We start from the raw sequence: 18,966 nt of genomic DNA, 5'->3' as shown, positions 1-18,966 counted from the left end.
TTTATCAGAAAACAAGTAGTATTCTTTCCAAAAAGTAAACAAGTAGTATTATTAACCAATTATAAATAAAATTACTAATATAAATACAATACAACATTAATAATATGCCAAAATAGAGGATCTAGTGTTATTTCAAAAGAAAAATAGAGGGTCTAATGGTGATCTGAGTCATACATTTCTAGCAAGAAAGACCTTCCCAATTCTTTTAATCAATCAAAAAAATGAGAAAGAAAAAACCATGGTCAACCCAAAGGAGAAGTAAAGTTAGAAATTAGTCAGAGGCATCTTCTTTGGCCTTGTTTGTTAGCATTTTCGACAAGTGTTTTACAAAAATGACTCCATGCATAGCTAGTCCTAAATCCAGACAAAAAGAGACATAGAGAGAGAGAGAGAGAAATAAAAACCAAGGATTATATCTTACCATTTCATCATCTTCACCTCCTGTATCATCATCATCATCATCAAGATAATCGAGAAAGGGTTGGTTGACGGGAATGAAGCCTGGTCCGAGATCACATAGGGCTATATATCTTTGGAATTTTCTCTGTTTTCTTTTTTCCTTTTCTGGGTTTTGATTTTCTTGTTTCATTTCCAAAGATAAAGAAATCAAAAACCTAAATGACCTCGAGCCAAACAACATTCCCATCAACCTTAAACCTCTCAATATCCAATACACACTAACCCAAAAACAAGAACAAGAACAAGAACAAGAAAGTGATTAGATATTGAGGGGAATGAAGCCTGGTCCAAGGCACTCCACTTCATGTTTCTTTGTATGAAGAAATCTGCAAATTCCATAGCCTAGAGCCGGCCAACATTCCCTTCAACAACACCCATAAATTTCTTTTCCTTTTCAGGATCCTAGAAACCCTAATCCGTACAGGGAAGGAAGAAAGGAAGAGAAGAAAAAGAAAGACAGAAGAAAAGAAACGAAGAGAATGAAAGTAAGAGAGACAATAATGTTATTGTTTGAAGCTATATCGAAAACCCTAGCCCAATTTGTGTTTTATAAAGAGAAAAAGTCTACTAGCGCGTGAGTTCTACTCGATCCCCATTTAATAAAATTAATTAATTACAATATAAAGAATATGGTTAAAATCTGTTTTCTTTTCTTTTTTAACTTTTTTTTTACAGATTAGGTTAAGTTATAAAAATGATATTATTAAATGAGAATGAGTCATAGGATTCCTTCTAGTAAATTGGATCTACATATAAATTAGTTAAGACAAAACAAACCCAGATAAAAATGCTAAGCTTATCCTTTACTTTGTATTCATTTTCTTTTCCCTAATCTTTTTAGATGTACCCACTAAATATATTTCACTAGGGAAAATAATTATTGTTAGAATTTCAAATTTTTGGACGTAAACTATGTGTTATCTAAATTTATATAACAGTTCAAAAATATAATTAATAGTTAGAGTAATAACTAAGGTAGTAATAATAGCTATAGGTCTAACTATTAAGTTGTTAATAACTTAATGAGATTAAAGGAGGTTAAGCGTTCACTCCTTTAACCCTCAACCAAACATACCCTAAAGAGAGAAATTAAATATATAAATAAAAAAAACCAAATTTCATCAACCAATTTGATGCACTTACTATATTTATTTAGTTAATCTTCATGCTATTGGTAATTCTTTTATAGTATTCAAGCAGGGGATTTAACCAAAAATAAAAAGGAGGGGATTCATATCTAATAGGTTGGATTTACTCTTAAACAAGCTTTACTTTTAATGGTATAATAATAAAATAAGTTTTCAATAGAAAGAAATTTGTTCCAAATCAAGTCCTAATTAGGTCATTTTCAATTTAAAGATTGCTATTTGGTGTTAACTTTTGTTCATGAAAACTTGTTCTCCTAAAATTTAGTTTTATATATATATATTATATATATATATATATATATATTGGCTGAAAATATAAAAAAAGAAAAATATGTTTGTGGTTTGGGTAATTTTTTATTTTCAAATGTATGTTATTTTCTTAATAAATTAAGATATGATTTCCTCCATCAGCAAAAAAATGTAGTATATAACACCATTAGTTTACTAATATGGCGCTTAAAAGGTAGAAAAAGAAGTGTATCTCATAAATAAATAATGTTGTTTTTTAAAATCACATTTTAAAATATTAAGAGACTCTTTTGTAAAAATATTATATACCACATGTCGACAAGAGTTTAGTGGGTTGTGCATCAATTAAAATACTAATATTATATAAATATACTTAATTTATTAAAATAGTAAACCGCATATACTGATTTAAACCTATACAATAAGTTTTTTTTTTCTTTCACCTTTATTTTATGAAAATAAGTCCAACTTTTATTAATAAACTCTGTTGTGAGCCAGGTTACACATCATCTTTAAGAAGGTTAAAAGTTGGAAAAGCAAATAGTATTCACTTAGTTATAAATTCAAATTTCATCCTCCAAAGTACATAAAGGCATAACTAAAAGAGCTCAATTTAACACTCCATGAATAAAATCAAATACCAAACTATTATCAAAAAATGCAAAGAAAAAAAGAAAAGAATAATGAACAAATACATCATATTGGGGTGATTTACATTCTTGGATATTGAAGCTTTTATGTAAAACTAGTTCGGATACCCAGGCAATTAATATGCTATTTTATTTTAATTTTATTATTTATATTATAAAAATTAATTTATAATTTCATACTTATCTTCAAATTGTTTCATTGGGTTATAAATTTATTGAATTTAAATTTGATGACTTGACAAATTTAACTTTAAAATAGAAAACGAACCAATAAAGTTATTTTTTATAGAAAATAAAATTATTTATTAGACCATGCGTGGGTAATGATTAATAATAGACAATCATGCTTAAATGTGAAAATGATATAATGATATAAGGTGGTTGATTTCATACCACTTAATTATCGATCTCTTGATAGCCATAGTACTTAAATGAAGTGGCAAATTTAATGTGATAATAACAAAAACATAGTCCAAATAGGATAATTAGTTAAAAACAAAAAATGCCACTCCTCCTTAAAAAATATAACTTAATTAAATAATAATAATAATAATAGTAATAGTAATAATTTTTTATTTATAAAAGTCAATGAGTCGTGAACTATACAATATGAATAATTATTCTTTTTTACTTACCATTAAAGTAAAAAATCACATAATACAGAAGAGATGGCTTAAACCTAAAATCTCTCGCTCCAGAAAAATATAATCGACTATATAACCAAGATTACGAAATCTATTGTTATCATGTTAAGAAATCCTTAGCATTGCTCATGTATGATAACAAAGCAACTGCATAAGTTTTCTAATTTATAAAAGAAAAAACATAAAAATTGAAATAAAAAGACATTATGGTCCAACTTTTAGATTATCTTTCTAATTTTCATGGGAACTCATAAATTTAGAAACTAAAGAATATTATAAAAAGATAAAAAGAAATAAACCAATTACCTGAAAAATCAATTGAGAAAACAACCATAATTTAATGATTATAAAATGTAAAAAATAGAATAAAAAGAACATCAATTCAAAGAGAATAAAGAAACATATTGAAAAGAGAAGTACATGAAATTCATGAAGAAAAGAAAAGGACTACGGACAATACCATTGTTTTCAAAAGTTAAATAACTCAAATCCAAAACCCTCAATGTGTTTCACGTCAATGTAAGGAAACATATTATTTTTCTCCAAAATGGTGGTAATAATATATATATATATATAGGAGATGTAATTTGAGTAAAAAAAACTTATGTTGCTTTTTTTTTTAACGTTATTTTTGTTATATTTTGTATTATTTTTATTATCATTTGTTGCATCTTGTTGTTTATTAAAATAATGATGAGATAAATATTATTTCAATTTATGTAAAAGATTAAATTTACTTATTTTCGTATTTATTAATTAATTTATTTGTCTATATGCTAATACACTAATATAATGATTTTGCCTATGTGGTTTCTGTATTGCTTTCTTTCTGATTTTACATTAGTGTATATATAAAGATTTCATCCGGTTTGGATTACGATCACCGATCTCTCTAAATCTTTTTTTTTTATTATTATTTTAATTATTTATTTTACCTATATACTGAGTTGATAAATAAATTATATATATTTAAAATTTTAAACTATCAAATATGTATCAATTATTATTATTAAAATATAAAAGACTAATATATATATATATTATTTATTTATTCTTTTATGACGTGTACACCTATATTGATAAAAATATCTGAAATTTCCTTTTTATTTATCGTGTGGAAAGGATATGTGATGGGATTTAAGTATAGTAGTAAGAGTTCCAGAATGAGAATTTATATCTTTTAACCATTGTAAAAGAAGAGAATTAGAACATATATATATATATATATATATATATATATATGTTCTTGCGTTCTGACTATTCTATCTGCTTGTCAACCAACACAATCATCTTCTTGGGTTCTGACTATTCTATCTGCTTGTCCTTTTAGTTAAAAAATCTACCAACACATTTCTATCTTTTTCGCGAGTGAATTATTGTACCTGTACCCATTAGATTTTACAAACTGCATTATTAGTCCCTGCTGTTATAAGTTTTGAGTTAGATCATCAACTGGTCCTAAAATATATGTTGGCATTTTTAAGAATTTCTTTCATTTAAAATTTAATTTATGCTCCTCAATTAGATAATCCGACAATTTTATTGGTCTAAGAACGGTGGTAAATTATCAACAATCAATCGTTAGCGGTCAAGAATCAAGTGTCATTGCAAAATCGACCAATAATCTAATAAATCGACTTTTTGAAAATAATACAATTTTAAAAAATGGAGCCCACAAAGAAAAAAAAGAAAACTCAAGGTTTATCGAAAGTTTAGAGATCCACAGACTATATAACAAAATTATTTTTTTCTTTTATATATCGTTGTCGATGAAGGTAGTATTTATAAATAATATGAAAAATATGTCGAGATGGAAATTTTTCGGCCTAATTCTGATGGGTAATTATCCAATCAAGTCGGATAGAATCAAGAATGAAAATTTAAAAGTGGATGATGAAACTTAGAAACCCTAGTTTTTTCTATAAAAGAAAAAAAAAAAAAAAAAAAAAAAGAAGAGAAGAAGAATTTGAAGAAACCCTAGCTAGGTCGTGTGGGTGCACAATAATAGAGAAAAGAAAAAATAAATGAAGAAAGTGGGTGCACTTAGATCAATGTGTATTTAATAGTTGACAGCCCCCACTCAACCCTCAATTTCAGACACAACCAAATCTTATAAACGAAAATCAAAATTGCATCGGAAGTGGCGCGCCCTAATCCGACGGTGGAGATCCGCCCATATGGTACGCCGTGTGAGGGGGGGAAAAGGAACACCACGTGGTTCAATTTAATGCAGAGGTACGTGCTGTCATTGTTTATGTATCAGTGTTAATGTGGATTCTTTCTTTCCGCGATTTCAAAACTTTTAAATCTTATATATTTAAATTGTTAATTTTAATATTTATTTTAATTATTATTATCAATTAATTTATTAATATGATATAAATTATAGCGATAGCAAAAAAAATAAATATTAGCACTCTAATTTTAAAATATTGTTTTTAAATATATAAAATTAATCGATATATATTTTAATAATAATATTTTAGCAGTGGAATGGACCAATAACTTTAATATTAACTAAATTTTTTTATTTTCATCAGAGTTCATACTAGATTATTAAATTTGGCAAATAACTTCAATAAATATTAAAATTAGAAATAATATTAAAATATGATGCTGAAATTAAAAATTTATAAATTGCATGCTATACTTAATAATAAGATTAAGTATATTTTATTGTTGGCTGAAAGCACCAATAAACTCTTCAATTATCTTTATCAAAGTCTAATTAAATTTTTAAATTTTAAAAAATAAAATAATAAAATGTTTATTGATTTTTTTACTAGAATAAAAAAAATTACCATCTTATAGACTTTATTTATAAAAATAGATAAAATTAGCTTCTAAAATATAACTATAAAATCTTTAAATTTTAGGACATATAATTGAAATATTTTAAAGTTGAGAAATTTAAGGTGGAAAGTAGAAAAGGGGGGGTTTTCCCTTAAAAAAGAAAAAGAGAAAATTCTGAAGTAGAGGGGTAATCATGGGTTAATGATGAAAGGAGAAAGGTCGGAGAGGAGAGAGAAATAAATATATAATACAAGTGTCAGTGAGATAGAGAGAGAGAGAGAGAGAGTCATCAGTATTACTGCTGCTGCTACTTTGCCCTTTTACGGCTTTTATTACCCATGACGACTTTCTTCTTCTGTTTTTGGAGTTCAGTTGACCTGACCACTCACTTTCTTCCTCATTCATTTTACCCTTTCTATTGCCTGCAATCCTTTCCATCACTTCCCCTCTGAAAAATAATATTTTTATTAGTTATTCCTTTTATAATTAAATTTATTATATATTTTTATTTAGTTTTAGAAAAATATTAAAAATAATAGTTGCTATGAAATTAAAAAATATATGCCAGATTAAATAGATAAATATTAAAATAAATAAAGATATATATCGTGTGACATTACCTTATTTTATTCATTTAGCTCAAACATATACTAATGTATTAGGATTAATCTGAAAAACAAATATTTATTAGCATTTAGTGTATATAATTAATTATAGCCGCTGATGTAAAAAAAATAATTTTATTAATTTTAAATAATTAAACACGCATTAATTATTTAATATTATTTTAAATTTATAATATTTGAAACACTGTGTTGCTTTTTATTTCTAAAATATCTATGTTTGTAGTATGTAACTATTTCATCTAATAAATATATAAATATTTCTATTTTAGAATAAGTATCGGTTATAGTAATTACATATCAATTAATAAATTTATTAAATACTTTTAATTATAATAAATAATCTAACCATAGTAAAATACCACTCTTATAAAAAATTTAAAGTTTATATAAATTTTATTATTATTTTTCTCACTCCATTAATATTTTTCTCATGATGAATAAAAGAATAATTAGAAATGAGGTATTTAATGCTTCATTAGTTTTTTTTTTTTTTCTTAAAAGGATCTTAATTTCAGACAAAGTCTTTTATATGACATTATTTTAAAATTAAGGGAAATATTAAATTGAAAAAAAGGTGACATGTTTCAGGTGTTAGATTGGATTATGTCCCATGATTTTATGATATTGTATCAAAGGTTGAATCTGTCTATTATTATTTTTTCCATTTCAAAATTCTACTTTTTTTTCTTTTTTATCTGTCTTAAATTATAGTCTATTTTTTATTTAAAAACGCGTAAGTTTGAATTAAATAATAATATATTTAAAATATAAAATAAATAAATAAAATAAAAAAGTAAGACAATAAATTTTAGTTCTAAAACAAAACAGATCATTTTTTTTTGTATTTGTTAAATATTTCATTGTTATGGTTATTGGTGTGATCATAACTTGTGAGAATAAAAAGAAAAAATTTGACGATAAAAAAGTTGAAGGATTAAAACAATTTATTTTACTCATTTGGAAAATATATTCTTTATTTTATTTAATAAATTAATAAAATAATTTTAATATAAATAATAAACAATAGATTAAAATTAACGAAATATACTTTTCAGAAGAGGTTAATCCAAAGCGCTTAATTTTCACCTGTGAAGATTTTAAATATAACAACTCGTAAAGTTCATATGCGCAATTGAATCCAAGTAGAGTTTAGGGGCCAATTACGAAAATAAGACAAGTTCAATAATTTAATTATGTATTTTGTCTATTATAAGTAATGTTGTTAGTGAAAATATTAATTTTTTATTACTACTGTTACTGAAGTGGTAAAAATAACAACTCGTAAAGTTAAAAAGTCCAATTAAATCAAAATTGAGTTAGGAGAGCCAAATACAAAATGAAACAAGTTCAAGAATCTATTTATACTTTTTGCCATAAAATATTTATACAAATTAGAAATTAATATGGATATAGTAATTTATTAATCATAAGTTATTTGGATACATATATAAATCTTTACATTAAAATATAAAATTAAAATTCTTTTATGAAATTAGATAAAAAAAATATAAAAATTAAATTAAAAAATATATTAAAAATATTAGTATAAACCTTATAAAAAGAGTAAGGAAAAAATTTGAAGTAATTAAATAATTGAGAAAAAAATTATAGAAATTTTTTACAAAGATTAGATTAAATTTATAATTTTAAGAAGTGAAATAAAAATTGTAGAATAGTTTCTATAATGATAGGGTGAGAAAGTAATTTAAAATAACTAAATGGTTAAGTATAAAATTATAACATTTTTAATACTAATTAATATATATCTTTTTAGAACAATTATTATTTTTAATAGTTTTTTCTTATATAAATTTTTAAATTTATCATAAATTAAATAAATAATTTAAAAATAAAAAAAAAAATTCTTGTGAAGAACGAGAAACTATGTTACAATCTTAGTTTCATGTATATAGTAAAACTAATGAAAAATGAAAACTAACAGAACAAAAGTTGATATCAGGGGCTAATGGCAATTACCCCAAATTTTCACTGATGCAGTTTTAGAAACACGTGAGCGACCAGTCAATGCCAATCAGTTTATCAAGAGGTACCCTTTTCCCAATAACGTAGGATGAGCTACACAACATATATATATATATATATATATATATATATATATATATATATAATATGAAAATTTCCAAAAAAAGGCCAATGATTCATAAAGAGAGTCCAAAATAAACAATTTTAAATTGAGGGTTTGATTTTTTTTTTTTTTTAGAAGAATAAAAATAAACTTAGACAAAAGTCACAAGCTCATTAGACACTCTTCTTCAAGGTTGGAAAAAACAAAAAAGAAAAACAAAATTATTCTATTTTGAAATAAAATGAGAAATTAATCTTATTCAACATAAATGAAAGTTAAACATATTTACAGAGAAGATGTTTATTAAAGCATCATTATAAGTGATAGACTTTCACCCAGATAGAACCTCTTTAATTTTCACATATGAAAATACCAACCAAAATCTGAATAAAAACAATAAGTTGATACATTGAGAAAACAAATGGATGGTCAAAAAAACTCAAATTATAGAGTAGTATTTCTCATTATGTAAATGTAAATAAAAGATCATTGGTTACATCAGCAATTGAAGTATTTCATGCAAACAAAGAAGAAACAATTGGAATTGCAAAATTTGTACTATTTTTAGTGTGTGTGATGTTAACCATTCATAAATTTCGTGCTTGTGAAAAACACAAAGAAACAACTGAATCTGAAATAACACATGGAGTAGTCGTCCATTTCCTTAAATGATAGCATAGAAGAAAGAGAGAGAAACTGATCAGAAATAGACACAACCTTATAAATGACTAAGGTAAATTAAAGCCAGCAGTTAATGTGTAGGGTGGTTTTCTCTTCACAATAATCCAGGAAGGGCTCCAAAATTAAGTAACATTCACATGGCTGCTGCTTTTTATCAAGATAAACAATTGCTGTCATGAGAAACACATAACCCTTTACCAGGCGGACTGGGGCTGGAGTTATGGAGGGTCTAAAAATCAAAGCCCCAGCTGAACTCAACCCAATTCACTAGATGACCAGATTTATACAGCAGCTATCAATTTCCCAAATGATTTCCTTCCGACACCAATCATCCGGCCAAACAATGCATATATTCAACTTTCAGAACACAACAGACCACATCATTATTAGAAAGTACCTGCTTAGCCTGAGAAGGATCAATAACCTTCATCTGTCCAGGTCAAATTTAACATTTCAGTTGACATATCTCACACGAACACAAACTAACTGCATTGATCATTGTAACATCCTTAAATTACAAATGAGAAAATGTAGTTTAAGTACAACACATACATTTAATAAAAAATAAATTTAGATAATACAAAGTATTCATTTTGAGCCAATTGCAAATGACAACTTTGGCCGAGACTTGTTCTTCCCCAATAATTTTATCTGCTTTGACCGTTCTTCCTCCTCTTGCTGCTTCTTCCTTCTCAATGCTTCTTCTTTCTGTCTTTGGAGCTCTTCTAGCTCCCTATATCTTTCCTCCTCTCTCTGTTGCTGCTCCAAAGCTTCCTTTCTCTGAGCTTCTTCCACCTTCCTCCTGTTCTCTTCAAGCATCTTTTCCAGCTCCTCTTTTTCCTTCCGAGCTCGTTCCTGTATGTAACAATAATTAGACTGATCCCCAAATTAAACGCGAAAGAATAAAACTATGCCCTACTGTTACACAAAAGAGTAAAACTATGCCCTACTGCAATTAACAGCTTCTCACCCACAGCAACATTCATGGGGGCAGAGAGTTGATAGCTCATACACATACTTATTTGGTGAACACTATTAAAAGATTTTGTTTCTAAAAGGTTTTATATCTGTGGAACTGGAAGCTAAGGGAGTCTGCCGGAATGTAAGGGTGTAAATGAGCCGAGCCAACTCATGAACTACTTGAGATTAACTCGGTTTTAGTTGAGCTCAAGATCAATCTACGCAAGTATATTTATTCAAGTTTGAGATACTTAATACTAGGCTTGAGAAACTCATGAACCTAATCAAGTTTTTACCATTTTACTTATATATTAAATATATTTACAATTTGAGCCTTCATTCCAGCATATTCAAACTCAGTTTTAAGATCATAAAATATATTTCTTTAAGTTGTTGAGTCGAGTCAAGCCAAGATGAGCTCAAGCTTTTCGACTACTTCTCCAAGCCAAACTCAAGCTCCAAAATAAAACTCGATTGAGCTTAAGTCGAGTTTCGAGCTTCAAAATCTGTAATTGAGTCAAACTCGAGCTTGACACTGTTTTGACTCAATTTCGTTACAACCCTATAAGATAAGTTTCAAACAATAAACCTTCAGTAGTGAATAGCAGAGAATATGCAGAAAAGGCCATTTCAGCCAAACAAGTTTCCTTCTTACAGAAATTAGGTATAAACCATAGTTATTGAAGGCACAAGATGCATCAAGGGGTTTTAGATCCTAGGCACATGCTTGATAGAAATGGAAAAAAAAAAAGGACATAAGTTTCAAACAATAAACCTTCAGTAGTGAATAGCAGAGAATATGCAGAAAAGGCCATTTCAGCCAAACAAGTTTCCTTCTTACAGAAATTAGGTATAAACCATAGTTATTGAAGGCACAAGATGCATCAAGGGGTTTTAGATCCTAGGCACATGCTTGATAGAAATGGAAAAAATAAAAGGACAACTAAGAGATTTGAAAATTCAGAAGGAAATAAAATTTGTAAAACACACACATATATAACCCACAATTCCTTATTAATTAGAATTTTTTTGACAAAACCAATCTTAAAATACATGCCATATTTAACAAATAATAACTACGCACTAAGATCAAAGATACAATAATAATTTGATATGGGCTAGCATACTGACATGGCAAGATAAAAATTTTGCATGCTGTCATTGTAAGGTGTGAGGCATCTTGAAAAGGAAGAAAATAAGGAATTAAGAGAATCCGAGAAGAGCCAAAGAGGAATGGAGGAACGACAGGTAGCAGAGGTAGATGAAGAAAGGAAAGATAAGAGAGAAAGAGAAAAGAAACTTAGTTGTCTGACATAGAACACCTTTCGCAACAATGTTTTCTTCTCTTGTGACTGTTTGTGTCTGATCTGAAGCGACATGGGAACCTTAGTTTCTTATAGTTGTTCTAATTTGATTTGAGATGCATGACATCATGGTAACATCACGTACATAATGGGTTCAATCTTGGTGACTAACAGATGAAGAACAATTAAAGAAAAGAGAAAAAGGAAAGTCAAAGGTTTAGAGTATTAAAGAGATGAGGCATGCACCTTGACAATATGGTGCATGTCTCATCAAGTCACCCGTGTTTTAGCGTCTAAGGTGCTAAGGCTTGTGCATCATGTGCCTAGTGCCTCAGGCAAGCCTACGAATGGTATAAACCTTGACAGTCTTTGCTTCTATCATAAACTTCTCCTTCACATTAACTTTGAAGCGATCCTTCTAGATACAATGGTTAGAGAGTTTTTCCAAGATCCAATGGGTAATAGTAAGCGGAAGGAGACCCCAGAAAATGGGGGAGATAACAGAATATGAAGAAAAAAGAGTCTATGGCGTGGTATCAGCAATTAATGATCTAGATCAGTTTGTCAGAAGATTATTACCTCTTTTTCTCTTGCCTCAATAAGAGCAGCTTGTTTTTCTTTCTCAAGTTGAATGGCAACTTCATCAATAAGCCTTTTCCTTCCCTCCTCCAGACGTCTCTGTATCTCCAGCTTGATCTCCTCAGTATTTAAGCTCTCCTCAACTTTCCTCTGAATAGCTTCTTCAACTCGTTTTGCTGTCTCTTCTTCAATTAGTTTTAATTCTGCTTCCTGCTGACGCCTGAGAATAAATAAATAAAGTTAATCCAGAAAATGGTCACTCATCGAGGTGTCAAAATTGCTGTCCTTCAAACGTCTCCAGATCCACATAAAAGTAAAACTAAAACAACAAATAACAATTCGTCCTTTTTCTTTCTTTTTTTTCTTTCTTTTAAGAACTGTCTCTCAACTTACTGTTAATCATATCAAATTGCAAACTAACCTTCAAATTGACAAAGGTACTATATTAATGCTTATGCATCATGATGAACTACAGCATACCTCTAACCGAATCCTGATCCAAACAAATGAGTATCAAAACTGGTGAACAGTAGATAAACGAAGCACCCAATTTCATCATCAAATATAACAAGTTGAACTATAGCAGTATCTTCCTTCAAAAAAGCCTGTAGAGAAGAATGTCAAGTAACCTGCTGCAACTTTAAAACTAATACCGAAATAGTTTAATCCTTGCACCATATTACAATTTTAACAGGAATATTCTAAATGATATTCTTTTGTTCTTCTGGTGGCACGTTAGCAGTCAATGGTACCAAAGCCATGATAAAAGCCAGTAAATCCATTTTCCAGAAAACTTTCAAGAGATTGTCAAAAAATTTTCAGAGGATAATACACAACACTAGTAGTGAGTAGTAATGCAACTAGGCAAGTGTTGTTTGACATCAAGAAAGCCCTGTACAGAAGAATTTTCAGTCTGCTACAAGGCACACAGTCCACTCGACTCAACATTTCATTATATTCAGCAATGCTAATATAATTTGATCCAGTTCATCAACCGTACAATATCAAAAGGCAATTAATTTACCAAATAAGCTCCAAGTATGCTTCTGGTTACCAAAATATATTCTTTTCTATTTTTGCAGTGATCATTGCAAGTTTGGTATTCTAGACGAAATAAGTTGAACTAAGGAAGTTTCGGCCAACAAGGGGAGGAAAATGTTAAAACAATGGTTCCCAGGAAATACTGGTCATGTATCACAATTCACAAGACAAACTTGTTTAAGGTAGATGTATAAAAGTTGGCCTATAGTTTGGGTGGGAAGTCTATCTGCTTTTCTACGTAGCACTAAAAACGTATGGCCAAAATTCTCACACTCTTCTTGAAACTGAAAAGTCATACCAAGATGTCTCAGTAAATGGGTTAGGATAAAACTGACTATGCTTAACTGCCTCCTCACAAGGTTAAGGAACTTGCACATGTTGGGATCAGATCAGTAGAATTACCTTGCTAACCTTTGTTCATGTAACACATATACTATAAACACTATGCAGCATTATTGGTTATTACAAATTAGAAAGAAGAAATAACAGATAGAAGTCCCCAATGAATGAAATATAAAGGGAGTTGCTTCTCCTATGATAAATGGGTATTCTAAGCCAGAATAAGTTAGAAATAAGATAAAGAAGAGTAAATTGAAGGCATAGAAAAAATAGACAAACTGCAGTTCATTATCGTCTAACACCTAAAAGAAGTATTTATGTGTTCCTCAAAATATGGATGGAGAAGATAACTGTCATCAAATCACTAAATACATATGGAAAAATATGTTTCCAAGAGTTCAACCTTTCTAGGGTGGGAATAAGGAAATGAACAATGATACGTAATTTATAATAAAAATGCGTGCAAAGATTATCAGAAGTAATTGATAGGTGATAACTGAAAAGCATTAAATTGGTTTACATTATCCTTTTGGGGGGGTAGGAGTGAGGACATAAGGTCTAGCAGCAGATTAAAGCTTATAAAGGTAACTATCAATCACAACTATATAGTATTTACATATTTTCCTCACAACAGACCGAATTAATGCACTTAACAGCAGAAAACATCATGTTTCAACACAGACCATATACTTGTCCCTTCTCTTCAATAGCTGGCATAAAACCTCCAATTTAACCAAGTGGGCTCTATGCTTTTATCCTTTGGCTAAGAGACCCACCATATAAGGCCAACCCAACACTGGGCAACACCAGTATCGTCTGTCCTTTAACTCAGAGCTAATAACTAACAATAAGTCCCAAATTATACATTCACCAAAACTAAGTAATAGCTTCCATAAATAACAGCAAAAAGCTAAATGAAGCACCATCAATTCTACAAAAGGAAATAAAGACATAAGATTCTGAACTAAATTGGTGGTGAGCATACCTCTTTTTCTCTTCTTCTTCTTCTTCTCTCAATTTTTTGTTAACAACTTTGCGCTCCACTGACACAAGACTTGGACTGGAAGATTTACGAGTAGGAGACAATGAGGAACTCCTACTTCTTTGCCTCTTATAACGCCTTGGGGTTGGAGAACGACTCTTACGACGTCTTGGAGTTGGAGAACGACTTTTACGACGTCGTTGAGAAATAGAACGACTTCTTCGTCTGTGTAACACAAAAAAATTATTGAGCACCAACAGAAAAGTGTGTGGATCACTAATATACACGATAATTTGGAAACCTTCCCACCATTTACCGCAATTAAAATAGAAGCATATACAGTTACCTCCCACATTGTTAAGAATAACCATTGTGTACTCCATCTTTTAGCACATGAAGAAGATAATATCACAATCGAGCAACGAAAGGACACCCATCACCTGCTCACTTCCCATCTCATATGATGAGAAGAAATTAATGGATTATAAAGAGCATGAGTCCTATGGCAGTCTTGAACTGCTTGCTATACTTCTATTTGAAGAAATTATATTTGGCACCTCTCCACCTTTCAGTGCAACTAGTAAGTTCCCAAAGCAGATGGCATCGGAGTATTAATTGGTATTATATATTTAACTATCGGTCTGCCACAATTTTAAGATAAGATCAACAAGACTTAAGCATTGGCCTGAGCTGTGAAACATCGACTCCTATGTCTGAGAAAAATTATCAATCCTTGGAGAGAAGTCTATCTGAACAGCAAACATTCATAAGCATAACAATGCAAAGAATCCAATCGCCTATTCTCAATCACAGAAAGAAGTAAAGAAAAGAGCCAAATAAAACTTATAGAATCCAATTCAAGGAAAATTATGAGCAATTTCCATATAGAACCCAATTGAATGCAGCTTTTTGTAGATAGTCTCACTGAATTGGTAGGGTAAGCTTTGGAATATGAAATATGGGTACATAGCACATGCATAAACCTATTAAAATTTCCAGGATATTGTCAGTTAAAAATACAGTAAACTATACAAACTTTCTAGGACCATGTTGTTCCCCAGTGTGGAAATCTGCATCAATGGGGCCTTATATTGCCATTCAAGTTATTCTAACTTAACTTTTCAGGCTCGTGCAATCATATGCCATCAACAGAACTCTCAGCAAAACCAACCAGACCACATGCTAAAGCTAGGAGAGAAAGAAAGAGAAGCAATAAAAGATCAACGAATAAGGATAAGATGCGTACAGATCAACTTGAACAATTTGTATTTCCCAATCCGCAATACAAATACATGAGTCCCAATCTTTCTTACAAAATCCTTGAGGATTAAATAGATCAACTTAAATAGCAAGAACATAAACGGGATCACCTGCTATGAGAAGAATAAGGAGATCGGCTTCTATCCCTTCGGCTCCTTCTGCTATACCTATGCCCCACCAGCGACGGCGAACGCCTTCGTCTGTAGGAAGGCGACCGTGACCGTGACCGTGACAAATCCCTGGGCATCTTCTATAGGCTAACCTAAATACAGAAGTAGTGCTCTGTCGAATTTTGCCCAATGTAGGTGCAAAAATAAAATTTATCCTGCAAAATAAATTGTTGTACAGATAATCAATAAATAGGTTTAAATGTTTTATTACGTTACAACAACTGAAAATACTATTCGTTCACTACTAAAATAAGTAAGATCAAAATCCAATCCATAATTTTGGATAAAATAAAAAATAGTAGCTAAGAAAGCACGTAACCTTAATAAAATCTAATATATGAATAGCTAAGAATTAAGATAACATATCATCATTGAAAACTGGAAATCCCAAGAAAAGTTCAGCTCTGTTTTGTGATTATTTAAAAAAAATTGATAATAAACGCCCTACGAAAAGATTTACCTGTTGGGAAATCAATCAATTTTCGAAACCCTGAAAACAAAATCTACCAGAAACCCTAAATTAGAAATCGTGAGAAGAATGGAAGAAGATAAAATTAGTAAAGAGAGTCAAATAAATAGATGATTTTTATTAGGGAAATTCAGTACCTAAATGAATTTGGAGACTCTTTCCCTAAATCCCCAATACACAACAAAAAGTCATTTTGCTTCTATTAGAATAGGAATAAGGTTCAATTTTAACCTTTTAACTTTGTAGTTGGGTTTAATTTTTACAGCTAATTTAATTTTTAAATTGTTTGAATAGGTTCAATGCAGAGTGAAATGGCCGCACTATATAATCTAATTTAATCACTCAATCTAGCCTACGACTCAATTTAATTTTAAAAAATAATTTAAATTATATAATTAAATTATATATTTTATATTTTAAATTAGTTGATAAAAATCATAAAGAGCTGATAAAGCGGTGACAATAAAGATATTGGATTATAAAATTTTATTTTATATTTTTATCTTGTAGTGGTAATATTGGTAATTCTTTGTTGATTTATAGAAAAATAATGGCGGTGGCTGTCAGTTAATTTTGAAATTTTATTGATTTGTAGTAATTTAAAAATTTTATATTTATTCTTAATTTTTAACTTAGAAAAAGAATAAAGTTTAATTTGGCCTTCAAATTTTATAGTCAAACTCAATTTGGCCATTTCTTCATGCCCTTATTATAGTGCGAGATAGGTCCAAATTATATATAGACATTTAATGGTATTTTAGAGTTTTAATGATACATTTTTATATATATTCATTTTAATTTTCTTATCTAAATTCAGGAAATAATAGCCAAAAAAGAAAATTTGAGTCAAAAATGCATAAATGGGCTATAAATGGATTGCGGCTGTAAAAGGCTTAGAAATAAGTGTTATGTAGCCGTTTCCAAGAACTACTATTTTCTCACTTCTGTTAAATAAGTTCCTAGTCTTTAGGTTGATCTATTCTTAAGGCTAGTGGAGTTAGTTTTGCTTTCTGTTTTGATGTATCTACATGGATACCTGTTTCCTCTCTTTTCTGTTTTTTTGTAAGGCTTTAAATAGCAATCATTTATTAATGAATAAGTAAGTTGAATGTTACATTTCAAATATCAGTGTTTTTCTTTAACATTTGGTATCAAAGCAAAAGCATATGGGCCTGATAGAGTTTTAGTTCGAGTGAAACACTGAGACAACACAGTGGGCAAGAAATAGTGTTTGTGAGAAAGACTAGAAGTAGAGATGGCTGAGAATATCAGTACCAATGGAAAGTTCGTACAATCAACGATTCCAAGGTTTGATGGATACTATGAACACTGGGCAAAGCTGATGGAAAATTTCCTTCGTGCAAAGGAATATTGGAGTGTGATTGAGGAAGGGATTGATTCAGTTCTAGCAGGCACTGAGGCAACAGAAGCACAGATGAAGGTAATCGAGGAGCAGCAGCTAAAAGATAGAAAGGTTAAAAATGATCTCTATCAAGCTATCGATAGAGAAATTATGGAGACCATCCTTAACGATGATACCTCAAAGCAGATATGGGACTCTATGAAGCAGAAATTCAAGGGTTCCACGAGGGTGAAGAGGGCTTAACTCCAGACACTGAAGACAGAATTTGAACTCCTCAGAATGAAGAAAGGAGAGACTGTTAATGCATATTTCGGCCGTACTCTTTCCATTGCCAAACGCATGAAAGCATGTGGAGAGGTAGTGCAGGAGAGGGAAATTATGGGAAAGATTCTCAAGTCTCTAGTCCCGAAATTTAATTATGTTGTATGTTCTATTGAAGAGTCCAATAATGTTGACACTCTTACAGTCGACAAACTTCAAAGTAGTCTCCTTATCCACGTGCAGAGAATGAAGAACGTTGATGGGGAAGAAAAAGTCTTACTGAAGGTGACTCATGAAGTGAAAGCAGACAAAGGAAGGGGGAGAGGACGAGGAGGAGGCAGAGGAAATGGAAGAGGAAAATCATTCAATAAAGCTAATGTGGAATGCTACTGTTGTCATAATCTTGGTCACTTCCAATATGAATGTCCTACTTTTGGAAAAACAAACAAATTATGTCGAGCTAGATGAGACGGGCGAGTCAGACGAAAAAGAGGAGATTTTACTAATGGCTTATATTGATGAAGTTGGAGCAAAGAAAGAAGACATTTGGTTATTGTACTCAGCATGTAGTAGTCACATGTGTGGTAATAAGGCCTTATTCTCTGAGTTTATGGAAATTCCTTAACAGACTGTGAAGCTAGGGAACAACACTAGAAATTTGTTTCAACACAGCAACTGAAGACCATACTCACTTATGGCACTGTAGATTGGGACACATCAGCAACACAAGTATCAAAACTTTGCTGGAGAAGAAGATGGTGCAGGGTCTACCTCAACTAACATTCACAAATGAAGTTTGTGTCGATTGTTTGAAAGGAAAACAACACAGGGAGCCCATTCCAAAGAGAAGCACTTGGAGAGCAACTCAGAGGTTAGAACTTATTCATGCCGATTTGTGTGGT

General features: G+C 30.1%; 2 protein-coding genes across 2 annotated transcripts; one reads left to right on the top strand and one right to left on the bottom strand.

Annotated features, from left to right (window-relative positions):
* Nucleotides 1-9,803: 9,803 nt before the first annotated feature.
* On the bottom strand, nt 9,804-16,686 carry LOC8261782 (uncharacterized protein At1g10890). The gene is made up of 6 exons (XM_002534212.4): nt 16,578-16,686; nt 16,432-16,474; nt 15,912-16,126; nt 14,545-14,766; nt 12,180-12,399; nt 9,804-10,191 (listed from the first exon to the last, which is right to left on the bottom strand). The coding sequence occupies exons 3-6, from the start codon at nt 16,046-16,048 to the stop codon at nt 9,925-9,927; spliced, it is 846 nt and encodes a 281-aa protein (XP_002534258.1). The 5' UTR covers nt 16,049-16,126; nt 16,432-16,474; nt 16,578-16,686; the 3' UTR covers nt 9,804-9,924.
* Nucleotides 16,687-18,082: 1,396 nt separating this feature from the next.
* On the top strand, nt 18,083-18,532 carry LOC125370285. The gene has a single exon (XM_048375296.1). The coding sequence runs from the start codon at nt 18,083-18,085 to the stop codon at nt 18,530-18,532; it is 450 nt and encodes a 149-aa protein (XP_048231253.1).
* Nucleotides 18,533-18,966: the final 434 nt, after the last annotated feature.

This window comes from Ricinus communis, chromosome 6, assembly GCF_019578655.1.
Source record: "Ricinus communis isolate WT05 ecotype wild-type chromosome 6, ASM1957865v1, whole genome shotgun sequence".
In the NCBI taxonomy this organism is placed as follows: Eukaryota; Viridiplantae; Streptophyta; class Magnoliopsida; order Malpighiales; family Euphorbiaceae; genus Ricinus; species Ricinus communis.
Note: the sequence above shows the minus strand (reverse complement) of the source record. Positions and strands in the feature narration are given on the sequence as shown.

What these genes read in the sequence shown, in the direction of transcription:
- LOC125370285 (XM_048375296.1), top strand. Translation starts at nt 18,083, where the DNA reads ATGAAGAAAGGAGAGACTGTTAATGCATATTTCGGCCGTACTCTTTCC.
- LOC8261782 (XM_002534212.4), bottom strand. Translation starts at nt 16,048, where the DNA reads ATGCCCAGGGATTTGTCACGGTCACGGTCACGGTCGCCTTCCTACAGA. An exon ending in CCTTATTCTTCTCATAGCAG is followed by an intron (nt 14,767 to 15,911) that starts GTGATCCCGTTT and finishes TGTGTTACACAG; the next exon opens with ACGAAGAAGTCGTTCTATTT. An exon ending in TTGAGGCAAGAGAAAAAGAG is followed by an intron (nt 10,192 to 12,179) that starts GTAATAATCTTC and finishes TGTTACATACAG; the next exon opens with GAACGAGCTCGGAAGGAAAA.